The following is a 22,965-nucleotide window of genomic DNA, read 5'->3' as shown; positions in this document are numbered from 1 at the left end:
CCAGGCCAGCGGTCCCCCACCCTCCCAGACAGCCCTGTGTGTGGGCCACCTTTACCCACAGGGTCCCGGCCTCCGCCTCCAGCCTGTGCGGAGACCCTCGTGGGGCAACACGCCCAGCTTCCAGGGGGCGCCCAGCGGTGGGCGTGCAGGAGCCCCTGGGCGCCGAGCGGGGGAGCCAGGGCAGCAGGGCGCCCGTCTCCGTGAAGCCCCGGGCCTGCATCTGCTCAGTCACCTCACCGGCCAGAGGCAGACCGTCCTCCACCTCCTGCACCCGCCTGAGCACCCAAGCTGGGTCCTGAGCTGGGTCCTAAGGAAGAGAGGGCTCCTCCCCTGGCACCCCGCCGGGGTCCCAGGGCAAGCCCCCCAGGCCGGGGCTCTGTGCACAGCGCCACGTCCTCCGGACAACAGGCACCTGCTGTGCCTTCATCACAGCGCCGAGGACAGACCGTCGCCAGGCCCGGCACACAGCGTGTGCTGGACAGAAAGTCAAAGCGCCAGTTGTGACCTTCTTCTCATACCCTCAAGGAAGGGCTGCACACAGTTCCTCCTAAGGAAGCAATGAGGCCACATAGCCCCGGGCCGCCCGGCCTGCAGGGACCGTCCCCTGGCTGCGAACACAGGGCCGCCCCCCCTCCCCGGAGGAGCGTGGGCGAGATGTGGCATGTGCTGCTGTCACGCCGCCGCCGCCCTGTGGACAGCTGACCGACTCTGGAGTCTCAGCGGGCTTCAGACGCTCGATTTTTCTTTAAAAAAAGAGTGTCTAAACCCACACATGAATAAAGCGTGTTCATCCCAATCCAGGTCACCGGCCACGAGAGCTTCAAGGAAACAGAATTCTAAGAATGCAAACAATTCACACAACTAACTTTCCGGAACAGAGACAATGTCTGTAATTGTAAACAAAAGAGGGAAGTTTTAGAATAAGAAAATAGGTATTTCACAAAGGATATAAACAAGAAAGAAATATAAATAAAGTCTGCAAACCACAGGACGGTCACCTCACTAGCAGGACACAAGGCGTAACAAGTTGGAAGCGTTGCAGGCAGAGGAGGGGGCCGGCCGCATCCCGGGAGCGCGTGTCCCGCAGGAGCTGCAGCTGTGCCCAGGGGCCCGCACCCGGACCACGGGGCAGCCACGGGGACAGCGGCCCTTCCGCTGGGTCCCCTCCCTGGAGCTCACGTGCTACTCGGGAAAAGCTGTCCCAGCACAGTGCGGATCCTGTTAAACATTTAAAATTTATTAACCCTTTTGTCAAAACAGTTGAACACGCATGTATGATCCCATTAGAACTTTTCGACGGGCCAAGGAGGCCTAGTACTTGGAGAACTCCGCGCCAGATTCAGAGATTGTGCCACGATGGAGCCCCGTGACAATCAGCTTTAAATTAACTGTACTTTTAGGGATCCCTGGGTGGCGCAGTGGTTTAGCGCCTGCCTTTGGCCCAGGGCGTGATCCTGGAGACCCGGGATCGAATCCCACGTCGGGCTCCCGGTGCATGGAGCCTGCTTCTCCCTCTGCCTGTGTCTCTGCTTCTCTCTCTGTGTGTGTGACTATCATAAATAAATAAAAAATTAAAAAAAAAATAAATTAACTGTACTTTTAAATCCTCCAATTCTACCTTAATGTGAGTTAAAGCGGCTCCCATTAACATTATTCAGGGTAATGAACAGGTGGGTATCGTGAATAATCAAAACACACCTCGATTTCAAGAGCAGGGTGTGTGCGCGGCCCTCCAGTCCCCTGGAGGACGTGGTGTGTGAAATCCCAGTGACTTCTAGTCACAGAGCATCGTCAGCCTCTGGATTTTGTCTTGGGAAAACCTGATTTCTGATATCAAAGACCCTGCGTTACAATACACCCCAGGCAGTGGTGGCGTCACGCAGGAATTACGACAGGTTAACTGTGCTGCCTTGAAACACGCTATGAAATTCAGCATGCATGGAATTTCAGCAGTTTTTAAAAAGAATATCCCTCCCACAAGTACTCTTCAAAGCAGTTTGAAAAGCAAGCACGTGCGTTCCTGTGACCTGGAGGTGTACAGGACACACACTGGCTCGGGCAGCAGCAGCTCTGCGGCTCCAAGTCTCCTCACAGGTGGTCCCAGTTGAGGCTCCATGCAGACCCCACCTGGCACGTAACCTGCGCTAACGCCGCAGAAGCAAACAGCCGCAGAGCCTGGGACGGGCGGGTTCAGAGCTACCATTCTGCAGACCGAGGACAAGAGGTTTTCAGATTGTTCCAAAGCACGATTCTGCATGACTTCATGATGTGCAACGAAGGCAAATAAAAAGCGGATACTTAACTTGGATTTAAAAACACTTTATAGTGTGTTGCTTTTATTCAGTGGTCACACCAGAAGGTGTGATGGCAGATACAGGTGTAGGGGGAGTAAAGCTGCCTGAGCCTGCTGGGGACCCCGTGCCCTCCACGGGGCCGCCCGGGCTCGGAGGGAGGCGGAGCGGGGGGCACGGCGGCCGCGGCGGAAGGCGCGAGTGTGATGGGGCGGGGGAGGCTGCAGAGAGAGACACGTTCCATCAGACGGCTTTTCTCCTGGGTGGGAACTTTTTGGTCTACAAATTGGAAAGGAAGGCTCAGACTGAAATAAATACATTTATTTTGAGTGATGGCCTTTACTGGGCACTGTCCACCACATCCGCGCTGAACGGTGTTCTGCGGGCAGCGGCCCGGGCCGCCTCGCCGCAGGGGGAAGGCCAGGCCCCCCAGCCATCCAGGGGAGGGGGCAGCGGCCCGTGACTTCTCACAGGGAGGATGACGCCCCTCCGCTGAGAAGACGGCCGGGCTCAGTCCCTGCGCTGGCTTCCTTAGTTGAGTTTGTCCTGGAATATGTACAGGTTGTTGGTGGCAGCCACGGCGATAATGTTCTCCGCCGGGTGCCAGGCCGTGTGCAGGATCTTCTTATTGAAGTCCAGACTGTCCACACTAATCTCGTCCTTCTTTCTCTTACCGCCTGTACACACTTTCCGAGGCTTTAAGCTGGCCCGAGGCTTGCTGTTCTCCCGGGAGGCTTCCAGCGTGACGTCCCTCCGTGTGTTCCGGTCAAACATCCTGAAGAAGTTGTTGTAGGACCCGGTCATGATCGCACTGCTCAAGACAAGAAGACAGAGTAACGCTCGTCAAGGACGAGGCGCTCAACACCCCCGCCGCAGGTGGGCCTAGCGCCCTGGACGCCCAGCGCGGGTCCCCCCACCCTCACTCAACAAGACCATTTGTAGAATTAAGAAAGGACAGTAAGAATGGTCAGGAGAGAAATGCAGTGAAAATTTTCTACTGAACTGCATCTATGCAATCACATCGGCAAAAATTAAATAGTACAGAATAAAAGAGGAAAAAAGGCACAGTCATACTTTTAATTACAAGCATTTTTTTTTTTTTTTTTTTAGTGATCCCTACACCCAAAGTGGGGCTCGAACTCATGACCTTGAGATCAAGAGTCGGGTGTTCTCCTGAGTGAGCCAGCCCAGTGCCCATTAGTGCATTTTTAAAAAGAAAAAAGGACGCAGTCATCTGTCCCAGCCATGAGTACAGTGTGATTTATTTTCGGGTCTTGAACACCTGCAACTCTGTCAATGACTCAAAGCTGGTTTGTGTTCAGTGAACATTACTCACACTTGTCCTAGTGTATTCTGACGTCAGTTCTTTCACAGGAAGCTACAGGAGCATTAAGTGACGTCCTAGACCTTAGGTGGACTCAGCCGCTGCCCTGCTGCCCACGACCTTACTGGTCCAGGATTAATTCTAACGGCTTCCACGATGTCTGCAGTCGAAAACGTCTGTTACATTGGTACAAACTTCTGGTCTTTTTCAATAAAACCAGGAGGATCCTCGCTCACAGTGTTGCCATGATTTGGCCCGTGGCTTTAGAGTGAGCCTCACTGCAGATGAGGAAGCGGTTCAGACCTCGCCCCACAGACCCTGCTGGCAGCACAGCCCCGTCCCTGTGGCTCCCTGTCATCTCCCCTGAGAAGCCCCGGGCCTCCCGTCTCACGGCGGCCCAGCTCGTGGTGGACCCTGACCACCTGAGCAAATCCCTCAGGGTCTGAGTGCACCTAAAACTGCACCCAGAAAACAGGATAAACTCAGAAAAGTCTACTGCTAACCATCCTCGTTCCACTCCTGAAGCTCCAGAGCGCACAGCACCACTCAGACTGGGGCCCTCCCCGGCTCAGCCTCATGTGCGAGGCCACGGACATGGAAGGCCGAGCAGGGAGCACGCCCACGTGCGGCTTATGTCCACGCTCCTCACACTCCACTGCGTCGGCCACAGCCCCTCGGAACAGACTGCTAAGAGATTCTTTCAGGAGGAAGCTATCTCATCAGTGGCACGCATCAGAACTGCTGGTGCCTGGCAGAGATGAAACAGCTCCAATACAGACTCTCTCTTCGGCTCTCCTGACCAACGCGCCTATGTGGGCCTGGGGGTGGGGCTAGGGGTGGGGGGTGCTCCTGCGCACTTGCCCAGGGCCCCAAACCACATCACGGGCCAGCTTCCCGAGCGGCCGGCCAGGAGCCATCCCATTCCCTGGGGGCAGAGTGCAGGTCACCTCCCAGGTCATGCTGTCCCTCAACAGGTGCTTCTGGGCAAGAAGGCAGGGCAGAGTTTGCAAGGGTGAAAGAACAGCTAAGCGTTGCTGGAAAGCCTCTGAATGGTCCTGCGGATGGGTAATTGAAAGGCATTTTTCAGTATTTCACAGGCAGCAGGGCCAGGTGTGGAGGCCAAAGGGTTTTCAGAATGTCCACTTGGTCCCTTATGGCCAGCAGCACAGGCCTTCTGTCACAGCATCCGGGGAGGCCCCACATGACACACAATTCTACTAGAGACGACGCAGGACAGTGTCTTTCCAGACCCAGAAATGCGCGGAGTTGTCTGACACCGAAGACGCAACCCCTAGCAGGCCTGCCCGCCCGCCGTTACTGTCTTCCAAGAATGTGCACAAAACCACCCACCGAGACACCACAGCTGCCCCCCTGTAAAGTCCGCCAGGACTTCCCGTCAGCCACCCACCCCTCTTGCTGCTCAAGCACAACCACCAGTGAACTCGGAGGGCACTTTCTTCTCCCCGCCAGAAGAAAAGGCAAACTAGAATGTGGCCATCACCATGCTTGGCCTTCTCGCTCATCTTGGAAATGATACAAAATCAGTTACTTTTAAGATATTTAAAACGCATTTTAAACTTTGTTGAAAGGAACCTCATTAGCACGTGTACTGTGTGAATACGGACGGGACCACAAGTGCGGGGGAGCTGGCTGGGCGGCCCCTGTGCCCCCGAGGAGGCCCGTGGCGCTGCAGGCCCTACCTGTCCGAACCGCTCCAGCAGCACTCGAACTTGTCAAAGATGCAGTCGTTTTCGTACAGAGAACAAAGCTTGCTTCGCAGGTACTCGTGGACCTTAATGAAACCACAGGCAGGTTAGACAGTGTTGAGCGCGTTTGGCGCCATCCCTGTGTGGCAGCCTCACCTGGTGGGTCTCCACGGGCCGGCTCTCCATGTTGAGGTCCCACACCTTCACCGACAGGTAGTCTCGGGTCATCATGTACCGACCACTGTGACTGAATTTCACATCGGAGATGGAGGAGATTATTTCTGAGAAGAAGGACCTACTGCTGGGATCTTCGGGTTCTTCAAAAACTGAAAAACACAAAGTTTTCAGCTTCTGTTTAAAAACCAGACGTGTGTGGTGGGGGTGCAGTCAGGTACGTGACCAAGTCTCGTTTTTGGCCTAGGTTGTAATCTCGGGGTCATGGGCTCAAGCCTCCATCAGGCTCTGGGCTCAGCACCGAGTCTGACTGAGATTCTCTCTCCCTGCCCCTCCCCCGCTCGTGAAAGACATAGGCCCACGTTGTAGGAGGCTCACTCTTCATTGCAGGAGCCCTATAGAAGGAGTTCTTTAAAACACATTTAGCCATAGAAAAATGAGAATAAGGCAAGAAGGTTATTGAGAGCCAGTTAGAGCAAGCACGCCTAAGGTCGGGCACTGCTGGCGTCCCTGCACTTCATAGGGGGAGACACTCCAGACACACCCAACGATCAGTGAGTGGCCTGCGCCAAGGGAGAAAGTGTCACAGGACGGGAAAATCCCACGCACATTCCTGACAGGACGGTTTCACCTGTCCGTGCCCTGGGGACACGAGCAGTCTCCAGTACACAACAGTCCTCAGCACAGGACCTAATGCACGACACACACACTTCCGGTTTCCTAGAAGGCTGGGCCTACTCTTTATGGCTAAACATAAAAACAAAACTTTCCTCACCTAGAAGAAACTTCAAGGCTCAGAGGATTAAAGCGCTAGAGCTTCGCCTGAGGGAACTGGCTTCAAGTCCAGCAAAAGCTCACTGTGAACAGAGCCCATCCCGACAGCTGAGAACCGTCACGAGTGAGATGCGTCCTGGCAGCCTCAGCCGAGGTCCTAATGCACAGAGGTAGAGGCAACAGATGGTTCTCGGCCGGACGCCGCCGGGGAGCCCTCTGACGAAGCACTGAGATTCTGGGCAGAGTAACACTACGGGCTGCCCCGCCACAGGACACCTACCGGGGAGTCCGCGTGGTGCCACCAAGGCCCACCCTGGGACTTATGATCAAAAGCAGGTCCTACGCTTGCACAGGGCTAAGGAGACCAAAGGACACGGTAAGTCTTGGGAAATGGTCTTGTGCCTGGAAAACGAGGATTAACACCGATATTCTGAACCTTCCGGGCACTTACACTTCGCGTGTCTGTCACACAGGGCCGAGGAGCGCATGTCACACAGTCTGATGGTCCCTTTGCTGCTGCTGTAGACAAACACGTTGCACTGGTGCGGGTGGAATTCGGCCGCCGTGATCACCTCCGTCAGCTCCTCCATATTCACAGGCTTGATGTCTACGATGTCTGGAGACGCACAGTTAAGGCAGAGCGCTGGGAGGGCGTTGGTCCACATTCAAGCAAACAGTGGGTGAGAAACAGCCCACAGTGAGGGTGAAGGGCAGACACGTACAGGAGGTGATCCTCCAGACCGTATGCAGAGGAGCATGCCAGTCAGAGCACCCGGGTCACCACTCCAACTCCTGCCATGTGCCTCACCGGGCCCGGACCCACGCACACACCAGCACTGCCTGCCTCCTGCTGCTAGCACTAACCTTCCATGGGAAGACGTTCACAGCAAGATCAGACATGCTTAATGATGTGAATAAGAAAAAGAAGCAAGCATCCACATTTGCACAAAAATTCCATACTTCTATCCATAAATTACACAGAAGAGAACTGCCAAATTCCAAGATGCTGCTTTTTCAAGAATCTTTTCTGGATCTGCCATCAAGAGTTCATTCTAAGCAGTTAGAACAGTGTTAACGGGGGATCCCTGGGTGGCTCAGCAGTTTGGCCCGGGGCATGATCCTGGAGACCCAGGATCAAGTCCCATATCGGGCTCCCTGCAGGAACCTGCCTGCCTCTCTGCCTGTATCTCTGTTTCTCTCTCTGTGTCTCCCATGAATGAATAAATAAAATCTTTAAAAAGAAAAAAAAAAAAAAAAAAAGAAAGAACAGTGTTAACGTTGTAGCTTCCCAAATATAGAAATTGCTCAACTAAAAAAAAAAAACAAGGAAAGGATAGAGTTTGGCTTTGGGCCATGATGGAACCAACTGACACAGGTAAGAAAGCTGACACCACAGCTCGTCTCTGGATATCGGAGCACAGGCAGTGGCCCTGGGGGGCTGCTGGAGTCCGGAGAAGCTCATGGGACCTTCAGCGCCAGAGCAGCGCTCCCAGCAGGTTCAGGGAGGAGCGGTCAGCACCAGCCCTGTGGAGAAGCCACACAGGCTGCTGGGGACACACCTCGATAGCCCGAGAGTGCCCTGCTCACACAGGGCATGATGTGCAAGGGTAACCAGGAGGCAAGAAGCCCCAAGTGCGCTGAGGAGATGGCTGTCGGTATGCAGACAGGTGCAGAGGTATGGGGCACGGCAGGACCAGGGCTCTCATGTGAGCAGATCAGAAGGATTTTTAAAGTAATAGCATGAATGGATCTAAGTATATGAAAGTATATGTGTTTCATAACCTAGGTCACAAGGAAGGTCATCTGAAACATGATCGTGGGGCAAACTTTTATAAAAGCAATGAAAAATAGGACTGCGTACACAAATCACTTATGAATTAGAGTCCTCACAAATCATGAAGGGAAAAAGATGAGCTTCCCACAGGAGAAAAATCACAAAGGACAGGAAAAAAATTCACATTAATGGGCAGTAAATTAACAGAAGATACTCTGACTTACCTATTATCAAAGAAATTAAAAATGGTCTTATTTTGGCTTTACTGATGTGCAAAGTTGTTTTCAAAAGACCCAGTGTTCTGGACCTAAAACAAACACTCAGGGGTGGTGGAGCAGCCCTGTCTCCAAGCCCACACAAAGTATCCAACTCGCAGCTCTGCTAGGCAGCTCCTGTCCTACGGACCGAGGCTCACAGGTGTGAGTGCACAGGCGTGGGAGCAGAGCCACTTGCCACAACGCTGAGGAACCGGAAACGGTCTACAGCTCGCAGCGTGTACAACACATCCCGCAGCGCAAACCTGCATCACCGACAGGGAAAGAGAGCTCTGATGCATCACGACAAAGATGAGGCTGACGGCAGGGGCTTCCTGCCATGCACGGGCCCTGTGCTGACAGCTCTGCACCCATGGGCTCTCGGGTTCCACACACCCGCAGGCAGCACCCCAGGAGCGTGGGTTAACAGAGGAGGAGAAAGGCCTGGGCAGACAGAGTGACCTAATGCTAATTAAGGTCATCACGTGGAGGCCGAGAAAAATTAAGACCATCCCACCTAAAGTTTAGCATTAGCACAAGTACAGCCATCTTAGGCCCCTGTGAATAAGAGCTGAACTTTATGGGAAAAACTGCAGAATGTCCTCGGCAGGTAATCCCTTATCAGAAAGACAACAGAGCCCACGCCCATGGTAGAAAGTCTCATTCGATGCCCTTGAAAGCCCCACATCAGAATGAAAACAGAACTTGGAGAAATTCTTCCACCCCTTCTGAAAATCCCCTAGACCAGCCTATAAAAAACCCAGCTGTAACCCACTTCGAGGTCCAAGTCCCTGCTCCGCTGTGTCGGGCACACTTGGACGCAAGCTCGAGCTTGCTAATAAAACCCTCGTGCGCTTGCATCGGTGTCGGCTCCTCGGTGGTTTCTCGGATTCGCAATCTTGGGCACAACAATCAAGCTGAACTCGGGGGCCTCTGACACTCCCGAGCGCTTGGAACTTCATTACCACTGAGTAGAGGATGAGCCCTGTCATTCTTAAACAAAAACTTCCTTTCACAGACATAAAAATGTTGGAAAGGTACACATCAACCGCCTACAACAGTTAAACCTTTGAAGGGGGGGATTAAGGGGGAAGAACTTCCCTTGAATTATCTGAATTCTGTTCAAAACGGTCATGTATTAAGAGAAGGATTTAAAATATAAGAATTTAAGGAGAATAAAGAGAAAGCAGGGCCCACACGCATGAACCCTGAAAGACGAGAAGTCCTGCAAAGTTGCAGAAAGAAGAGACACAGCAGGCGTCAGCTCCCCAGCACCTTGGCCACCAGCGTGCGGGGGTCCGGCTTCCGCTAGCTGCCGGCACCACACAAATGACTGTACTGTTGTGCGCTTTCTTCGCAAACTAATGAAATTAATAACCAAATCAAGTAAAAGGACAACAGATAATAAAAATCAAGTGTGAAACGTAGAACTTTCATGGATTTCCTCAAGTGCAAGGGAGCACACACATGCCAAACCCCATCTCGACTGCAGCGCCTCTGGACAGCCTGACAATGCTCCCAAGCATGAGAAATTCTGATGAGGCCCCTTGATGTGCACAAATGACAGGACTCTCATTTCTGGAGAAATCCACAACTTTTAAGATGGGTGACTACCAGTAGTATGTAGATTTTCACTGGAACAGTAACAGCATCACTGCAGCCTTCCCAAAAGACCTGAATGTCTATTCCTTCAACAGCTTGTCTTCTGAAACAGAATGCTTACGCGGTCGGTCACTCCTCGGACTGGATGACTAGCCACCAGTCTACCCAAAGCCAGTGTCTTCTATTCTCCACTAGCAGATCGGGGTGGGGCGGGAGGGACCAGGCTAACGGAACCTCCATACACACTATTTAAATCACCTTTCAGGAGCCCAGGAGGGCAATGGACTTGAGGTCATTCTCATTCTGTAGAGAACCTTCCCGAAGGGTAGAAAGCAGTTCCCATTTTTAGGGACACGTTAAATCAGAGACCTTACACCACAGGCAGCAGGCCACATTTATGAGAGCAGACTGTAATGCAGGAGCAGACACGCACAGAGAACTTCCCTGAAAAACAAACCTATGACAAATGCCAAGACGGCCATCTGAGGAAGGATACTAAAACTTCTATCTGTGATTTCTAAATGCCATAGATTAATTCTCAGGTCATCTGCAGAAAGATATGTTTCATGATCACTATTTACTGAAATGGAATTTATATGATATGTGTGAGCATTTGCAAAAATTCGTCGTGGACTTGCTTCTACCATAAGATCCATAGGCTTCAATATTGGGACCTAGAAATGGAAGGAAATAGGAATTCAAAACAAAGATCACCGCAGCATAATATTATAATACTTACAGTAGGAAACAAAAAGGAACGCATCTATTTTCCCTGCGAGCTGAGAGTTTTGTAGGTCACCCTAAGTGACCAGCGGACAGAGCTATGGAGACAGGCTGTGGGCAGGGTCTTGTCCCTCCTGCGGCCAGCACCACGGCAGATTAAACTGGCTCCCAAACAAACTGCCTGCAGGGCATGGGTGCCTAACGGCGTGGCTTCGCTTGCCTGCCCGTCCCTGGAGCCACAGTGAGCTGTCCGGCAATAAAGTGTCCGTGGAGAGACCCAGTCAAGGACCAACCCCTCCGTCCTTGCACTTGCTGCCCTGAAGAGTGACAGCCAGGTGCCTGGGCCTCTTCACTGCCCTGGTGCCCTGCTGCTCGGCGCACACACCCTGTGCTGGGGAGGGGTGCAGGGATGGGAGAGCGCATAGAAGGGCCTTCAGAGAGCTGGGGAGGTGCCATGCTCGATCTGGTGCTGGCTACCTGGGCAGGTCAGCCTGTGAACACTCATGGAGCAGTTTGCCTCTATGGCAGATACAGTTTCTCGTATGTATAACATACTCTAATAAAAGTTTCTTTCTTTCTTTTTTTTTTTTTTAAGGGGCACAAAAACCCATCTCTGTGCTGTGTGCTGTGGTCAGGGAATAGGACACCTACACCAACGGGTAAAGAGTGGAGTTAGCCAGGCAACAGATGAGAGGAAGGGGTTGGTGTGAGCACACAAATGCCAACACAAGAGGCAGGGCGCCATTATGGGTGATCGTGCCCACATGTGAGGATAGGAAAAAAGTCCCAATGTCACTGACATCTAGTGGGAAAGAAGGCAGAAGTTTAAAAGCAAAATAAAAAAATTAACAGTAATAACTTATTTTTCTAATTAAAAGCCAAAGGGAGCACCTGGGAAGTCTAGAGGAAAGCTCTCACATCATCTGCTCTGCCCAAAAGTCTGCAAAAATGAGCTTGGGGAAATCTGCATTAATATTTCCTTCATTTTCAACCAGCTAGGTGCTGACACCATAGTAGCATTTTCTGGAGCAGGACAGGTCTGTTCTGCAGGCACAGGGCAGGCCACCACCGCCCTCTGACGAGTCCCTAAGTGATCAAAGCACATGGCAACTCTCATGCTGGGACAGAAAGGCTGCTCCTTCTAACCAAGTCCCTTTTCTGGCACTAAAAATTTAAGAGGAAAATTTCAAAAGAGCAATAGTTGACTCCTACCGAACTAAGTTTAGATAAGCAGTCCTTTTTTTAGCTTTCAGAGAGGCAATTAAATCAAATACGGGCCTAAAGTCACAAAGGTCAATTTACAGCCTGTGACTCTGAAACCACAATGTGTTAATAACAGCCATTTCTGATGAAATGACACTTTGGCCAGTTAGACCAAGTGTGTCTGGGTGAATGTATAAAAGTGCTTCTGAAGAAAACCAGCACTGGGCCCAGTAAGACCCCTGGTTCTTCTAGCAGAGGCATGCAAGCGTCTGGTGTGGCAAAGTGGGCTGAGCTCAGGGAGAGGGTGCTCGGCGGAAGGCTGTAACAGACAGGAGACCAGGGCAGAGCAAGGACAGCCCCCAGGGCACCCAGTGCCTTTTCTGTTCTGTCACACTCAGAGTTTCACATGTTGGCAGCTGTCACCCCAGTGCCGTCACTCACAGGGCTTTATTACAGCCACATGGATGTGAAAGCAGGGGCACGGGGGCACAAAACCTGCCCACGATTACATCAAAACATCTTGGTTCACATCAGGGTTTTATAAACTCGACCTGAGTCAATTACATTGCTTCTCTGTGTCAACTCTCTGGACGAATGGCAACACTCTGGACCTAAGTCTATGAGCCATCCTGCTCTTCTTGGCCACGCTGCTGTCTTCCCAACCATGGGTAGCACTGCCTCCACTGCTGGGCTGTGGCTCTGTCCTCTGCACCTACCACCCAGCACTGTGGTGCACCGAGCACCGAGAGCATGAGGGACAGACCTGAGACAGGCCACATGCACTCTGCCCCCAGTGTCGCTACGGTGGGGTGTGGAGCAGGGAAGCGTCCCTGCAATGTGGTGTCCCTCCCTGTGGCACCTCACCACTAATCTGCAATGTGTTCGCTATGTAGGTCTTCACTTGATAAACAATATTCAACAATGTAAACTTTGTTAAAAAACAAATAGGCCAACCAACAGACTTCAAATGTAGCAGGTGATGGTTTTAGGGACCATGTCGAACGACTTCCAGCGTTGGTCCCCCCGCTACTGCCTGTGCGCACGGTGCGTCCTGGTGCCCCACCTCTTTCCCCAGAGCCCATCCAATGTCACACACCCTCCAGGGTGCGCACCACTGGGCCAATCACAAGACAATGGACCTGACTCAATTCCTTTTACTCAATTTCACAGATGTTAAAATGTGGACAAAATCTAGGTATCAGAACTTATGAAAATGGTCATTTCGAAGGGTGCCCAGCGATACCAAAAAGGGAATGAAGGATACTTAAAAATTTAACAATCAGGGGCACCTAAGTGGCTCTGCTGGTTAAGTGGCTGCCTTTGGCTTGGGTGGTGAATCCAGGGTCCTGGGATCGAGCCCCGCGCTGGGCTCCCAGCTAAGCAGGGAGTCTGCTTCTCCCTTTCCTCCCTGCTTGTGCTCTTCTATCTTGATCTCCCTCCCCCCACTCGTGCTCCCTCTCAAATAAATAAATAAAAACCTTAAAAAAAAAGCATTAAAAAAATTTAACAGTTAGAATAAGAAGTGATGATACTATGGTCAGGCAAAGAATTCTGAAAGCTCAGTGTGTGCCTCAGCTAACAGGACACCAGCTAATGGGAACCCTGGCCGTGCACGCCTCGTCTTGCATCCAAAGCCCACAAGGCTTCCTTCAGGACACCGCTCTGAGTCCCATGTGCACTGCACCGCCACCTATGTGCTATTTACAACCTCTGCAGTGTGAGGCAGCTCACACACTGAGAGAGATTTCTTCTGTAGGATTAGATAGGAGTCTTTAGGATCACTAGATTTTCTGAAGATACCGTGTGACTTCCAGCTTATGTGAATGAAATACGAGGAATCCCAATTTTAACACACATATAAACTGACGACTAGGATTACAAGCAGCTTCCACGAATGAGAAGGCAGGTGTTGCAGCAGTCCTACTGGCCGCCTTCTCTACCAGCTGATTAGGTGCTGTCCCCGACACACTAGGAAGAGAACTGGGTAGTTTGAGGAAAGGCAGTGTGTACCCGCAGTGCTGTAATTCGAAATGGGTCTCGAAGCCGTCCATCTTCATCTTTCAAGTTATAACCTTCTGCTCTTTTGTCCCGTTCACTTATTTTCCATAATTTAATAGTTTTATCTGAAAATAAAAACCTTAGTTTCCATATTAAAAGAAAAACTGATTCATGCACCACTATTAGTCCAGTATTACAGCAGAAAAACTACGTGGTTCTATGTTGATTTATAAGCTATGAGACTTTGAACATTAATTTCTAGTTAGAGATAAACCTGGATTTTGTCAGCGTATTAAGTAAAGATGTGGAAGCATGCGCCATAGAGCAATGCCACACGGGGAGTGTATGCACGTGCTCACTTCTATATACTTTAAGTTTTTAGCCTATCACCTGCTATCTAGCTAATAATTTACTTTCTCCCCAGAGTTTAAAGCAGAAAATAAAAAGTAATGTAAAAATTTGCTACACTCGGCAAATTAAAAATAAAATCCTAAGTCAAACAACCACTTAAAAATAAAAGCTCTTACCATTTGTAGAGAGTAGAAAATGAGCAGCATTCTGTTGTGGTAACCACCTAATTTTATTAATTTTTTCCTCAATTTCTAGACTTTTCAAATAGTCAAACTCTGGTTCATGACTTTGAAAGGTACTGTAAACATTATATTCTCCCCTAGAGTGAGGGCGGCCTTTATTCTGCAAGGAAACATGAGCTGTGTTAATGAACAAAGCACAGTGCGGAGAAAAGTTCAGTCCCATCAATCTGAATATAAAATGATCACACACAGTTTTTAAAGTTCAAGAAAACCCTGGTCAAGAACTGACAGGCGACACTCCGACACTCCATAACAGAGGCTTTCCCAGACCTTCTGTCCTGCTCCCCTGCACGCGCTCCGGAGCAGGGCCTGCGCAGGAGTCAGTTGAGGCTCCTGCACGTTTACATTTTTTCTGGAGAGGCTGGTGGGCCCACAGGGGGCAGCACTGTGCAGTGTGGCGCACAGCTGGGGAACAGCCAGCCAACACACTTGTACCCACCCCCACCCGCCACCCCCGCCCCGGGGTACAGTCACCCATGCGGTGACCAGCCCAGCAGAGGACATCTGTGATGGCACTTTTTCACACATAAAACTTTTCTACACATTACACTAAAAGTAGAACACCCTTGGGGAGATGCATATTGTCTTCAATAATAACCCACTCTGGGAAGGCAGAGTAAGGAGGAGGTAAGATCTGGGAACAAAGCTGGACAAGATGGGGAGAGCACAACAGGAGCCGAGGGCTTGCTTTTCTTTTAGGAAAGAATAATACCTGGGTGGTGGGTTCATAAATGTAATTGTATTAATTTGAAATCATCTGTATCCAGAATGACATTTTCTATGAAATAATAAAAATACTACATAATTAAAAACCAAGGATACCAAGATTTTAATTCTTGGTATATAGTCAGCACCTAAAATCACATATTTTAACACTTTAGGCTGTGTGTCAAAGAAATCAAGTGAAACGGAGGAACCCTTATGTCTAGATTTCTTTATATTTCTGAATTAGGATCGCATATTATGAATCTGCATGGCTTTTTTGTGTGCTGGACTCTCCTGGAAACCATGCATGGACTCCAGGATCTAGGACATGGTTTCCATGAGCAGGTGTGTGAGGTGCATAAACTCTTCCGGCCCGCACCCCTCTCTACAAGTAAGGAGAATACCAGCAGATGCTTCTAATTTTCCAATGAGAAAAAGGAAATGGAAATCTTAAAAAAAAAAAAAAATCTGTGGAATCACTTAGTTCCACACCTCAAGACTATAATGAACTCTGAGAAAACAGAATAGGAACAGCTCTACGAGGTGCCCACATGCACGTGCTGCCCATCCTCCCAGGCACGCTCTCCAGGAACGGGAGCCCAGGGCAGACGCTTCTTGCACTGCAGGCCCATCTTCCTGTTAGGAGCCACACCAACCCCCACACCTAAAGCCTCTGTCTAATAGGTGAGACCCCACATCAGGCTTCGAGGACCCACCGGCAGGGACTGGTGTCCATGCTCTGTCCAGGGAGGAGTTAGGTACAGAAAAGGCGAGAGGAGGGGCCTCAAGACAGACGTGCCTGCCTGCGGCAGGTGGGTCCTGGGGAGGGCAGAGCCAGAGCCATGAGGCTGCCAGCCTAAGTAGCTGGGAACAGGATTGACAAGCAGGACAGGAAGATGATGGAAGGTGCATCTGGTTTTCAGACACATGGAGTGCTGGTGTCACTAGAGGAACTACTCAAACAGAATAGTTTGCAGAGTGAGCTGCAGAGCTGAGCCCCCTCCCTAAACTGCTCACCTTACACTGACACGTTGGGCTTCTTGAAATGGATGGCGCTGCTCTAAAAAGAAAAAAAAACTCAAAAATCACCCCGCTGCCTTTGTTCCCTACGGCACGTTGGTGCACATACTGAACTCCCGACAGCTCCCTCTGGCCCCAACCCCCAGGCTTGACGTTGACACCTAGGCCCCCGTCGGCCGTCAAGTGCAGCCCTGTGGCATCCTCACCCTGTGTGCCTCGTGCAGGCCGGTGCCCCAGCGCTCTGCAGGGAGGGCGGTGGCCGCATACCTGACGGCACTGGAAAAATCCAAGTCACAGTGAGGGTTACATATGACAACTACCGGAATAGTTTCAAAATAGATGGAACATGAAGGCTCTGTGTTAACCAAAACATGAAGAAAAACATGGGGGAAAACAGTTGCCCAGGGTTTATGAAGTTGCAGATGGCCAGGATTATCAAATTTAAACAATGTTAACAACCCCCTGCTGTATAATTGTGCTCTCTCACATTATTAATCATGATTTAATACATCTGAACAAAACACGTCATGCTACAGGTTCTCAAAATTGTAATGCCCAACATTTTTTGTAACAAGATGCTTAAGTTTAATTATAATCTATTTCACATTTGAAGGTAGTATCTTTTAGGTTTAGTGACTCACAAAAATGAGAAAAATTTCTTTTTCTATAAGGATACCATTAAAACGGTGAACTTTAAGGAGCTAAAAGTGAACTCTTAAATTTACAACAGCTATGACTCAGTAATCTGTTAAATAATCCTTCTGCTAAAAGTAATAAACTCCACTGATGCTGAAAGGGATAAAATACATAGTTCTTTTAAAACAGCACCATCTAATAATCTACCTCTGGGGAAAGAATGCAAAATTATAAACTTATCAAACCATCTATGAAGATCTAGAGAGACTATCTCCATAAAAGAATTCCACCATCACAAACCAGAAAAAATAGGATTAAAAAGGTTTTAAAATCTACATGGATGTATCCAAATTAGAGCTGCAACAGGTCTATTTTAATAACGATGCTGGCATCCCATAAATCTCTTCCCATTTACCAGAGCAACCCTCCACTCCTACTGTGGGGGCGCCCAGGGCTCACTCTCCCGTAGATGCCCCTAGGCACCCCCTCTCTGGTGGCAGGGCCGGCATTCGCTGCCTTGCACATCTACTGGAAGGAAGCAGAGGCCCACCAGCTGCCATATCAGTTTTACCACAAAAATAAGAGACTAGAATCTGGAGATGAGAAAGTAACTGCCCATGACCTGCCTGGACACAGACAAGGGACTCATGTGTGAAGCTGTGAGGGAAAGAGACAGATCTTGACAGAAACCCAGGCCTGGCTGCACCGTGGTCCTCGCCTGGAAACATGTGCACAGCAGCCCAGCGAAACAGCAAGTGATCTTGCTTCCTTCATCAGCAGTCATCACGAACTCTGATGAGGATCCCCAGAAAGGGGAGGCGGTGCTGGCAAGACCTGGTTCTCCGCCCCATTCTGAAAAAGAGGGCTTCTCTGCCCTTTCCCCCCCAAAAGGGGGAGTGACCTAAAAAAACTGCTCATGAGGGCAATTCATCTTTGGGGTCCTCCCTTTCTCCCAGCAAGGACGGTGGGGCCCTCAGGGGGCAGGGCAGCAGCAGGGTCGCTCACCTCTGACTGAGGAGGGAGAGAGAATTCATGGCCCCTCAGGACACACAGAATCTTGCCTGCAGCTAGTGCGGCAGGAGCCATTCGGAGCACACTGCACAGCTGGACAAGGACTGGGAGCCAGCACCTTCACAGGCTGAAGTGATTTTCACCAACAGCCACTTTAATTACTTACAGGATGAAAGCAAATAGAGGCAGAACTCCATCACGCCACATCCTGCATTTGGTCCTCACGACAGCCTGTGGGTAGGGCAAGGACTCCCTGCTCGCTGCCCCCCGAAGACACGGGCACAAGGGACTCAGTTGGGGCCCAGTGGTTGGATGTCAGGGAGCTGAAACACAACCTTGCTCACCCCCGCGATAAGCTTCTCAACAGTTAATGTGATGTAACTGAATCTAAGTGAAGTCAGAGACTGAGATAAAGTGCTTGTGCTCCTTTCCTTCCTTCCAAGTGACACGAGAAAGGCTGGATTTCATTTGGCTTGTGGACTGTGAATCACTGACCTCTTGTTCCCGCTGAAAAATAACAACTCTGCCGCCCTTGTCTCCTGTTGCAAGAAGGTCTCCAGAGTAATTAAATTCAACAGTTGAGATGATGTCAGCTGTCAATAAAATACAGAAATAATTCACCAGATTAGGATTTTGAAAGGAATAATAATATCAAAGGTCAATAAAAAAGATTCAAAAGAAAGACACATATAAAACTTTCTCCCTGGATAAAGCAACATTTTCATGGGAAATGTGTAATTCCCAAGCAGCCCATTGTGGTTCTGGCACCCAGAGCCCAGGAGCACATATGGGCTTATGGGTTTTGCTGAGTGGATTGAATGCTTGGTCACTAGGACCCCAGGATTTATCTAGACAGCACTATTTTTATATAAGAATACAGAATAAAATTTAGAAAGTCAATGGAAAAAATAAACCAAAAATATTGGTCCTAGAAGACTGCTGTCTCATTTTATGATGCATGCAGGCATGCCTAATATTAACTTATAAATCTGATTCTTACATGACATTAACCGATGTTTTAATACTCTTTGCAATAACTTTTGCTAGATTCTGTACAAAATAACATTATACACAGTACAAACCTCCTTCATTGACTGGATACAGTCATTACCATTGAGAATGACACCATCACCTAGTCACACTGCTGGTTGGACACCTGACATTTCTGACATTATCCACACAAAGATCCTGGCCATCAGCTCATTAAGGGTAAAGGCCACAGGGTACAGACAGGCAAGGGGGAAAGAAAAGTTCTTAGGTGTCCTAAGGCTAAGGCCTAGAGGGATAGTCAACTTCATGAATTTCATGAATTCATGAAATGCACTCCTGGATCAAGAAAAATAAAAAAGACAGTTTCCTCCCACACGGGGGCGCTGCGCGTGGACTGATTCAGGACAAGGACCTGGGCTTGGTCCCGCACAGGCTGCTGTCTAGGCTGCTGTCGGCAGGCTCCTCCACCCAGGGACCTGTCACCTTCATCAGCTGCCCTGGACAATCTCCTCTCTGGCTGCTGAGAGGACGAGGATGAGCTGGGTCAGCACCAACCCACCCCTGCTGCTGGGACACCAGTGCAAAGGGCCCGGCCAGCTGTGAGTGCTCTGCACAAGCAGGGCCCCACGGAGGCAGCGGGAGTGTTCAGAGATCAACACTGCTGCACAGCTACTGTGACCAGTGTGTCCAATACTAAGAAACAGACCCCACAACTGAAAGTGCTTGAAGAACTCCCCCCAACCCGCCCCAAAGCTGCCATAAGTCCTACAAATCTTAAAGGTGTGCACTAACATTTTCGCCAAATGGTTCATACAGAACTTCCGGAGAAACAAGCTCTCACCTCACCTGCGCTGTGCATGACCTTTACACACACACTGAATTCTTTTGCCTGGGATGTCTTTCCTTCCTTTTTTTTAAAGAAACAAAAAACAGGACTAGGAGACTAGGCTTCTTGTTAGAAGTGCCACTTTTAAAATTAATTTCCTCAAAATAACCCAATTTGCTTAAATGAAATTAAAACATTCTGTATTGGACTAAATGGGACTAAATCTGTCATTCATACCCAGGGGGTGTACGATATTATATAATTAATGGCATTCTAGCTCTGTCAGTGATTTTTAAACTTAATTAAAATGGACTAAATCTTTTAAAAGAGAAACTTCCATGACTGCCACTGGTGAGAAATTATTTTCATTAAGCTATGTAAATATGTATGAATCTAAAATTAGAAAATGCTGTCCGCAGAGTTTAGAAGAGCTCTAAAGTCAAAATAAATATACAAACTAAATACTAACAACATTACAAAACAGAATGTATATTATCAACATAAATTTAATATGATGGCCATTACTTTACAAAACTAGTGTGATGCTTAAAGTGTAAATATGGTGCTGAGGGCGCCGAGGGGGCTTGACACCTGCTGCACACCGCATGGTGGCTCTGGCAGCTAGAGGCCCCTGCGCAGGGCCCGCTCGGTGCCGCTGGCCACAGGTGACGGCACTGCGTCTCCGCACAGGGGCAGCGAGGCTCCCGGGCGCCGAGGCACTCTGCTGGGAGGGCATCGTCTGGCTGATGCAGAACTTACTCAGGAAACGTTCAGGTCGGACTCAGAAACCATGATGCACATGTGGCAGCCCTAAGAACCCAGCTCTGACTTTCTGTCCGGTGTGGCCCACTGTGGGCACGGGCCTTTCCCTCCCACCACCACAAAGGTGCCGGAGAGAACCGGAAAGGTGTCCATTTACAAAGCGACAATGGTGGGCAGGCTTCGACACGCAGAAGACGGCAAGGGGCGGGAGGCATGGCAGGTGACAGTCTCAGTGCACACGGGGGGCCGAAGTCTCAAATCTGCTGGGGGCCTCAGCCACGCTCCACACCAGGTGCTGGGCATGGAGAGATGGCAGGAGGCCATTTACTGAACTGCTGAGTCCCTAAGCTTGTCCCCATCCTGTGAAGTGAGAGCATGCGGCTCCTCCCCTTCCTGCTGCCCAAATGCCAGCTGCCAGGAGGGACGAGTTCCCACCACCTCCAGGCCTCCTCTCCAAAATGATAAATCTGGGTAGAAAAGGCTTCAAGGTTCAAACCCTTGGGGTCCCTAAAGAAATGACCAAGCACAGGGAAGCCCTCCAGGTGAAAAGCCCACCTGCTCACGGAACTGCCTGTTGGCACCAAGGTGGCTGCATCTTAGACATGAACCAGCAGCTCAGGCTCTGCAGATGGTGAAAAGAAAATACCAGAACAAGGAAGCTGGAGGGAAGAGGCACAGCGCATCGCCAAAACATCAAAGACACGACAGTTCATGTCCTCAGGGAGCTAATATTGTTCTAAGTGAGCACGGCCCTGCGTGAAGCTGGTGAGCCTCCCGGCAGCCCCGGCCCGTGCTAGGGCGCAGGGTGCCGTCACGTGCAGCGGGCTTTGGGGGGAGCGGCATGCCACTACCCACTGCCCTCTACCCACTACCCTCTACCCACTACCCACTACCCTCTACCCACTGCCCTCTACCCACTACCCTCTACCCACTACCTACTACCCTCTACCCACTACCCACTGCCCTCTACCCACTACCCTCTACCCACTACTACCCTCTACCCACTGCCCTCTACCCACTACCGTCTACCCACTACCCTCTACCCACTGCCCTCTACCCTCTACCCACTACCCTCTACCCACTACCCACTACCCTCTTCTACCCACTGCCCTCTACCCACTACCTCTACCCTCTACCCACTACCCTCTACCCACTACCCACTGCCCTCTACCCACTACCCACTACCCTCTACCCACTACCCACTGCCCTCTACCCACTACCCACTACCCTCTACCCACTACCTACTACCCTCTACCCACTACCCACTGCCCTCTACCCACCACCCTCTACCCACTACCCACTGCCCTCTACCCACTACCCACTACCCTCAACCCACTACCCACTGCCCTCTACCCACTACCCTCTACCCACTACCCACTGCCCTCTACCCACTACCCACTACCCTCTACCCACTACCCACTGCCCTCTACCCACTACCGAGAAAGGGAAAACAGGCAAGTGTGCTTTGAAATTCAAATGGTGGAAATAAATTTAAAACTCAGCACCTCTTAGAGCAAAAACACAAAGAGGTGGACGAGAGGAAAGAGAAGATAATCAGAGGGTCAGGTTAGGTGGCGCGTCATCCAGGTCACAAGCTCCAGAAAGGCGAGAGACAAGGAAATGACGCAAACATCAAAGAAGCCCGGGAGCCCCGGCCGATGCGGGCCGCTGAGCGCCGGACCTGCCCCGGCGGCCTCCGGGACAACCGTGACACAAGGACAAGAGGAGGCTCTCAAGTCCTCCATGGAGAGCCAACAGGTCCCACACCAAAGGGCTCGGAGCGCATCAGACGGGATGCAGGAAAAGGGCGGCTGGAATGCAGCCATCCTCGAGATTCTGAGGAAAAGGGGCCCCCGGGTGGCTCAGCGGCTGAGCGTCCGTCCGTCCGGCTCCAGCTCCGGGTCCCATGTCAGGCTCTTTGCGTCCAGCCCGCTTCTCCCTCTGCCTGTGTCTCTGCCTCTCTCTGTGTCATGCATAAATACAATCTTAAAAAAGATAATTCTGAGAAAAAATAATTTTCAATCTATGATTCTACACAAAGCCAAATTTTCAATTGCGTTTAAGAGAGGAGTAAAGATGTTCTGGAACATGCAAAAACCCACAACCAAAGCCCCCTTCTCAGGAAACCACTGGAAGATGCAAGTTGGCAAATGAGAATAAACCAAGGCAAAGGAAGATGGGGGACGTGACAGCCCAACACTGGCGAGGACAGTCCCAGGACTGGAGCCAGGAGCCCCGCAGAGCCGCAGGCCCTGCGGGGAGACGTCGTCACTGGGGGAGAGGAGGGCTAGAGGGACTCACAGGCGGGGACACCGCACTGGACACAGAACCGAGCTGTGGACCCGCGAGGCAATCATTAGCTCCGGGAAATGAAGCCCGCGTGGAAAAGAAAACGTCCTCTTCAGTTAGTAACCGACACTATCCGCACAGTCAGCAGGAGACGCCCCACAGGATGCTCTCAACTCTCTTTCCTTTTTTTTTTTTTTTTTTTTTTTTTGCAGGAAAGGCAGGGGTGCACGTGGGTAGAAGGTGATGTGAGCAAAAAAGCTAAATCATCAGTTGCCATAACAGGAAGTCAGTATTTACTGTTCAAAATAAA

At 50.5% G+C, this 22,965-nt stretch overlaps 1 protein-coding gene across 4 annotated transcripts in view; it reads right to left on the bottom strand.

Moving 5' to 3' along the window:
- PPP2R2D (protein phosphatase 2 regulatory subunit Bdelta) overlaps positions 1 to 22,965 on the bottom strand; it is a 48,060-nt gene that overhangs the window by 1,097 nt on the left and 23,998 nt on the right. For 2 of the 4 annotated variants that reach the window (XM_038579147.1, XM_038579148.1), the window contains 8 exons: positions 18,284 to 18,381; positions 14,351 to 14,516; positions 13,836 to 13,948; positions 10,396 to 10,573; positions 6,721 to 6,885; positions 5,478 to 5,647; positions 5,316 to 5,407; positions 2,592 to 3,102 (listed from right to left, as the gene is read on the bottom strand). In XM_038579147.1, the coding sequence (XP_038435075.1) occupies positions 2,823 to 3,102; positions 5,316 to 5,407; positions 5,478 to 5,647; positions 6,721 to 6,885; positions 10,396 to 10,573; positions 13,836 to 13,948; positions 14,351 to 14,516; positions 18,284 to 18,381 (1,262 nt within the window). In that variant the 3' untranslated portion in view covers positions 2,592 to 2,822. Of the gene's footprint in view, positions 1 to 2,591; positions 3,103 to 3,627; positions 3,776 to 5,315; positions 5,408 to 5,477; positions 5,648 to 6,720; positions 6,886 to 10,395; positions 10,574 to 13,835; positions 13,949 to 14,350; positions 14,517 to 18,283; positions 18,382 to 22,965 lie in introns of those variants that run through there. The other 2 variants (XR_005380791.1, XM_038579149.1) reach the window with 2 other exon arrangements.

This window comes from Canis lupus, chromosome 28 (genome assembly GCF_011100685.1).
Source record: "Canis lupus familiaris isolate Mischka breed German Shepherd chromosome 28, alternate assembly UU_Cfam_GSD_1.0, whole genome shotgun sequence".
NCBI classification, from domain to species: Eukaryota; Metazoa; Chordata; class Mammalia; order Carnivora; family Canidae; genus Canis; species Canis lupus.
This window is presented reverse-complemented; position numbering and strand designations above follow the sequence as displayed.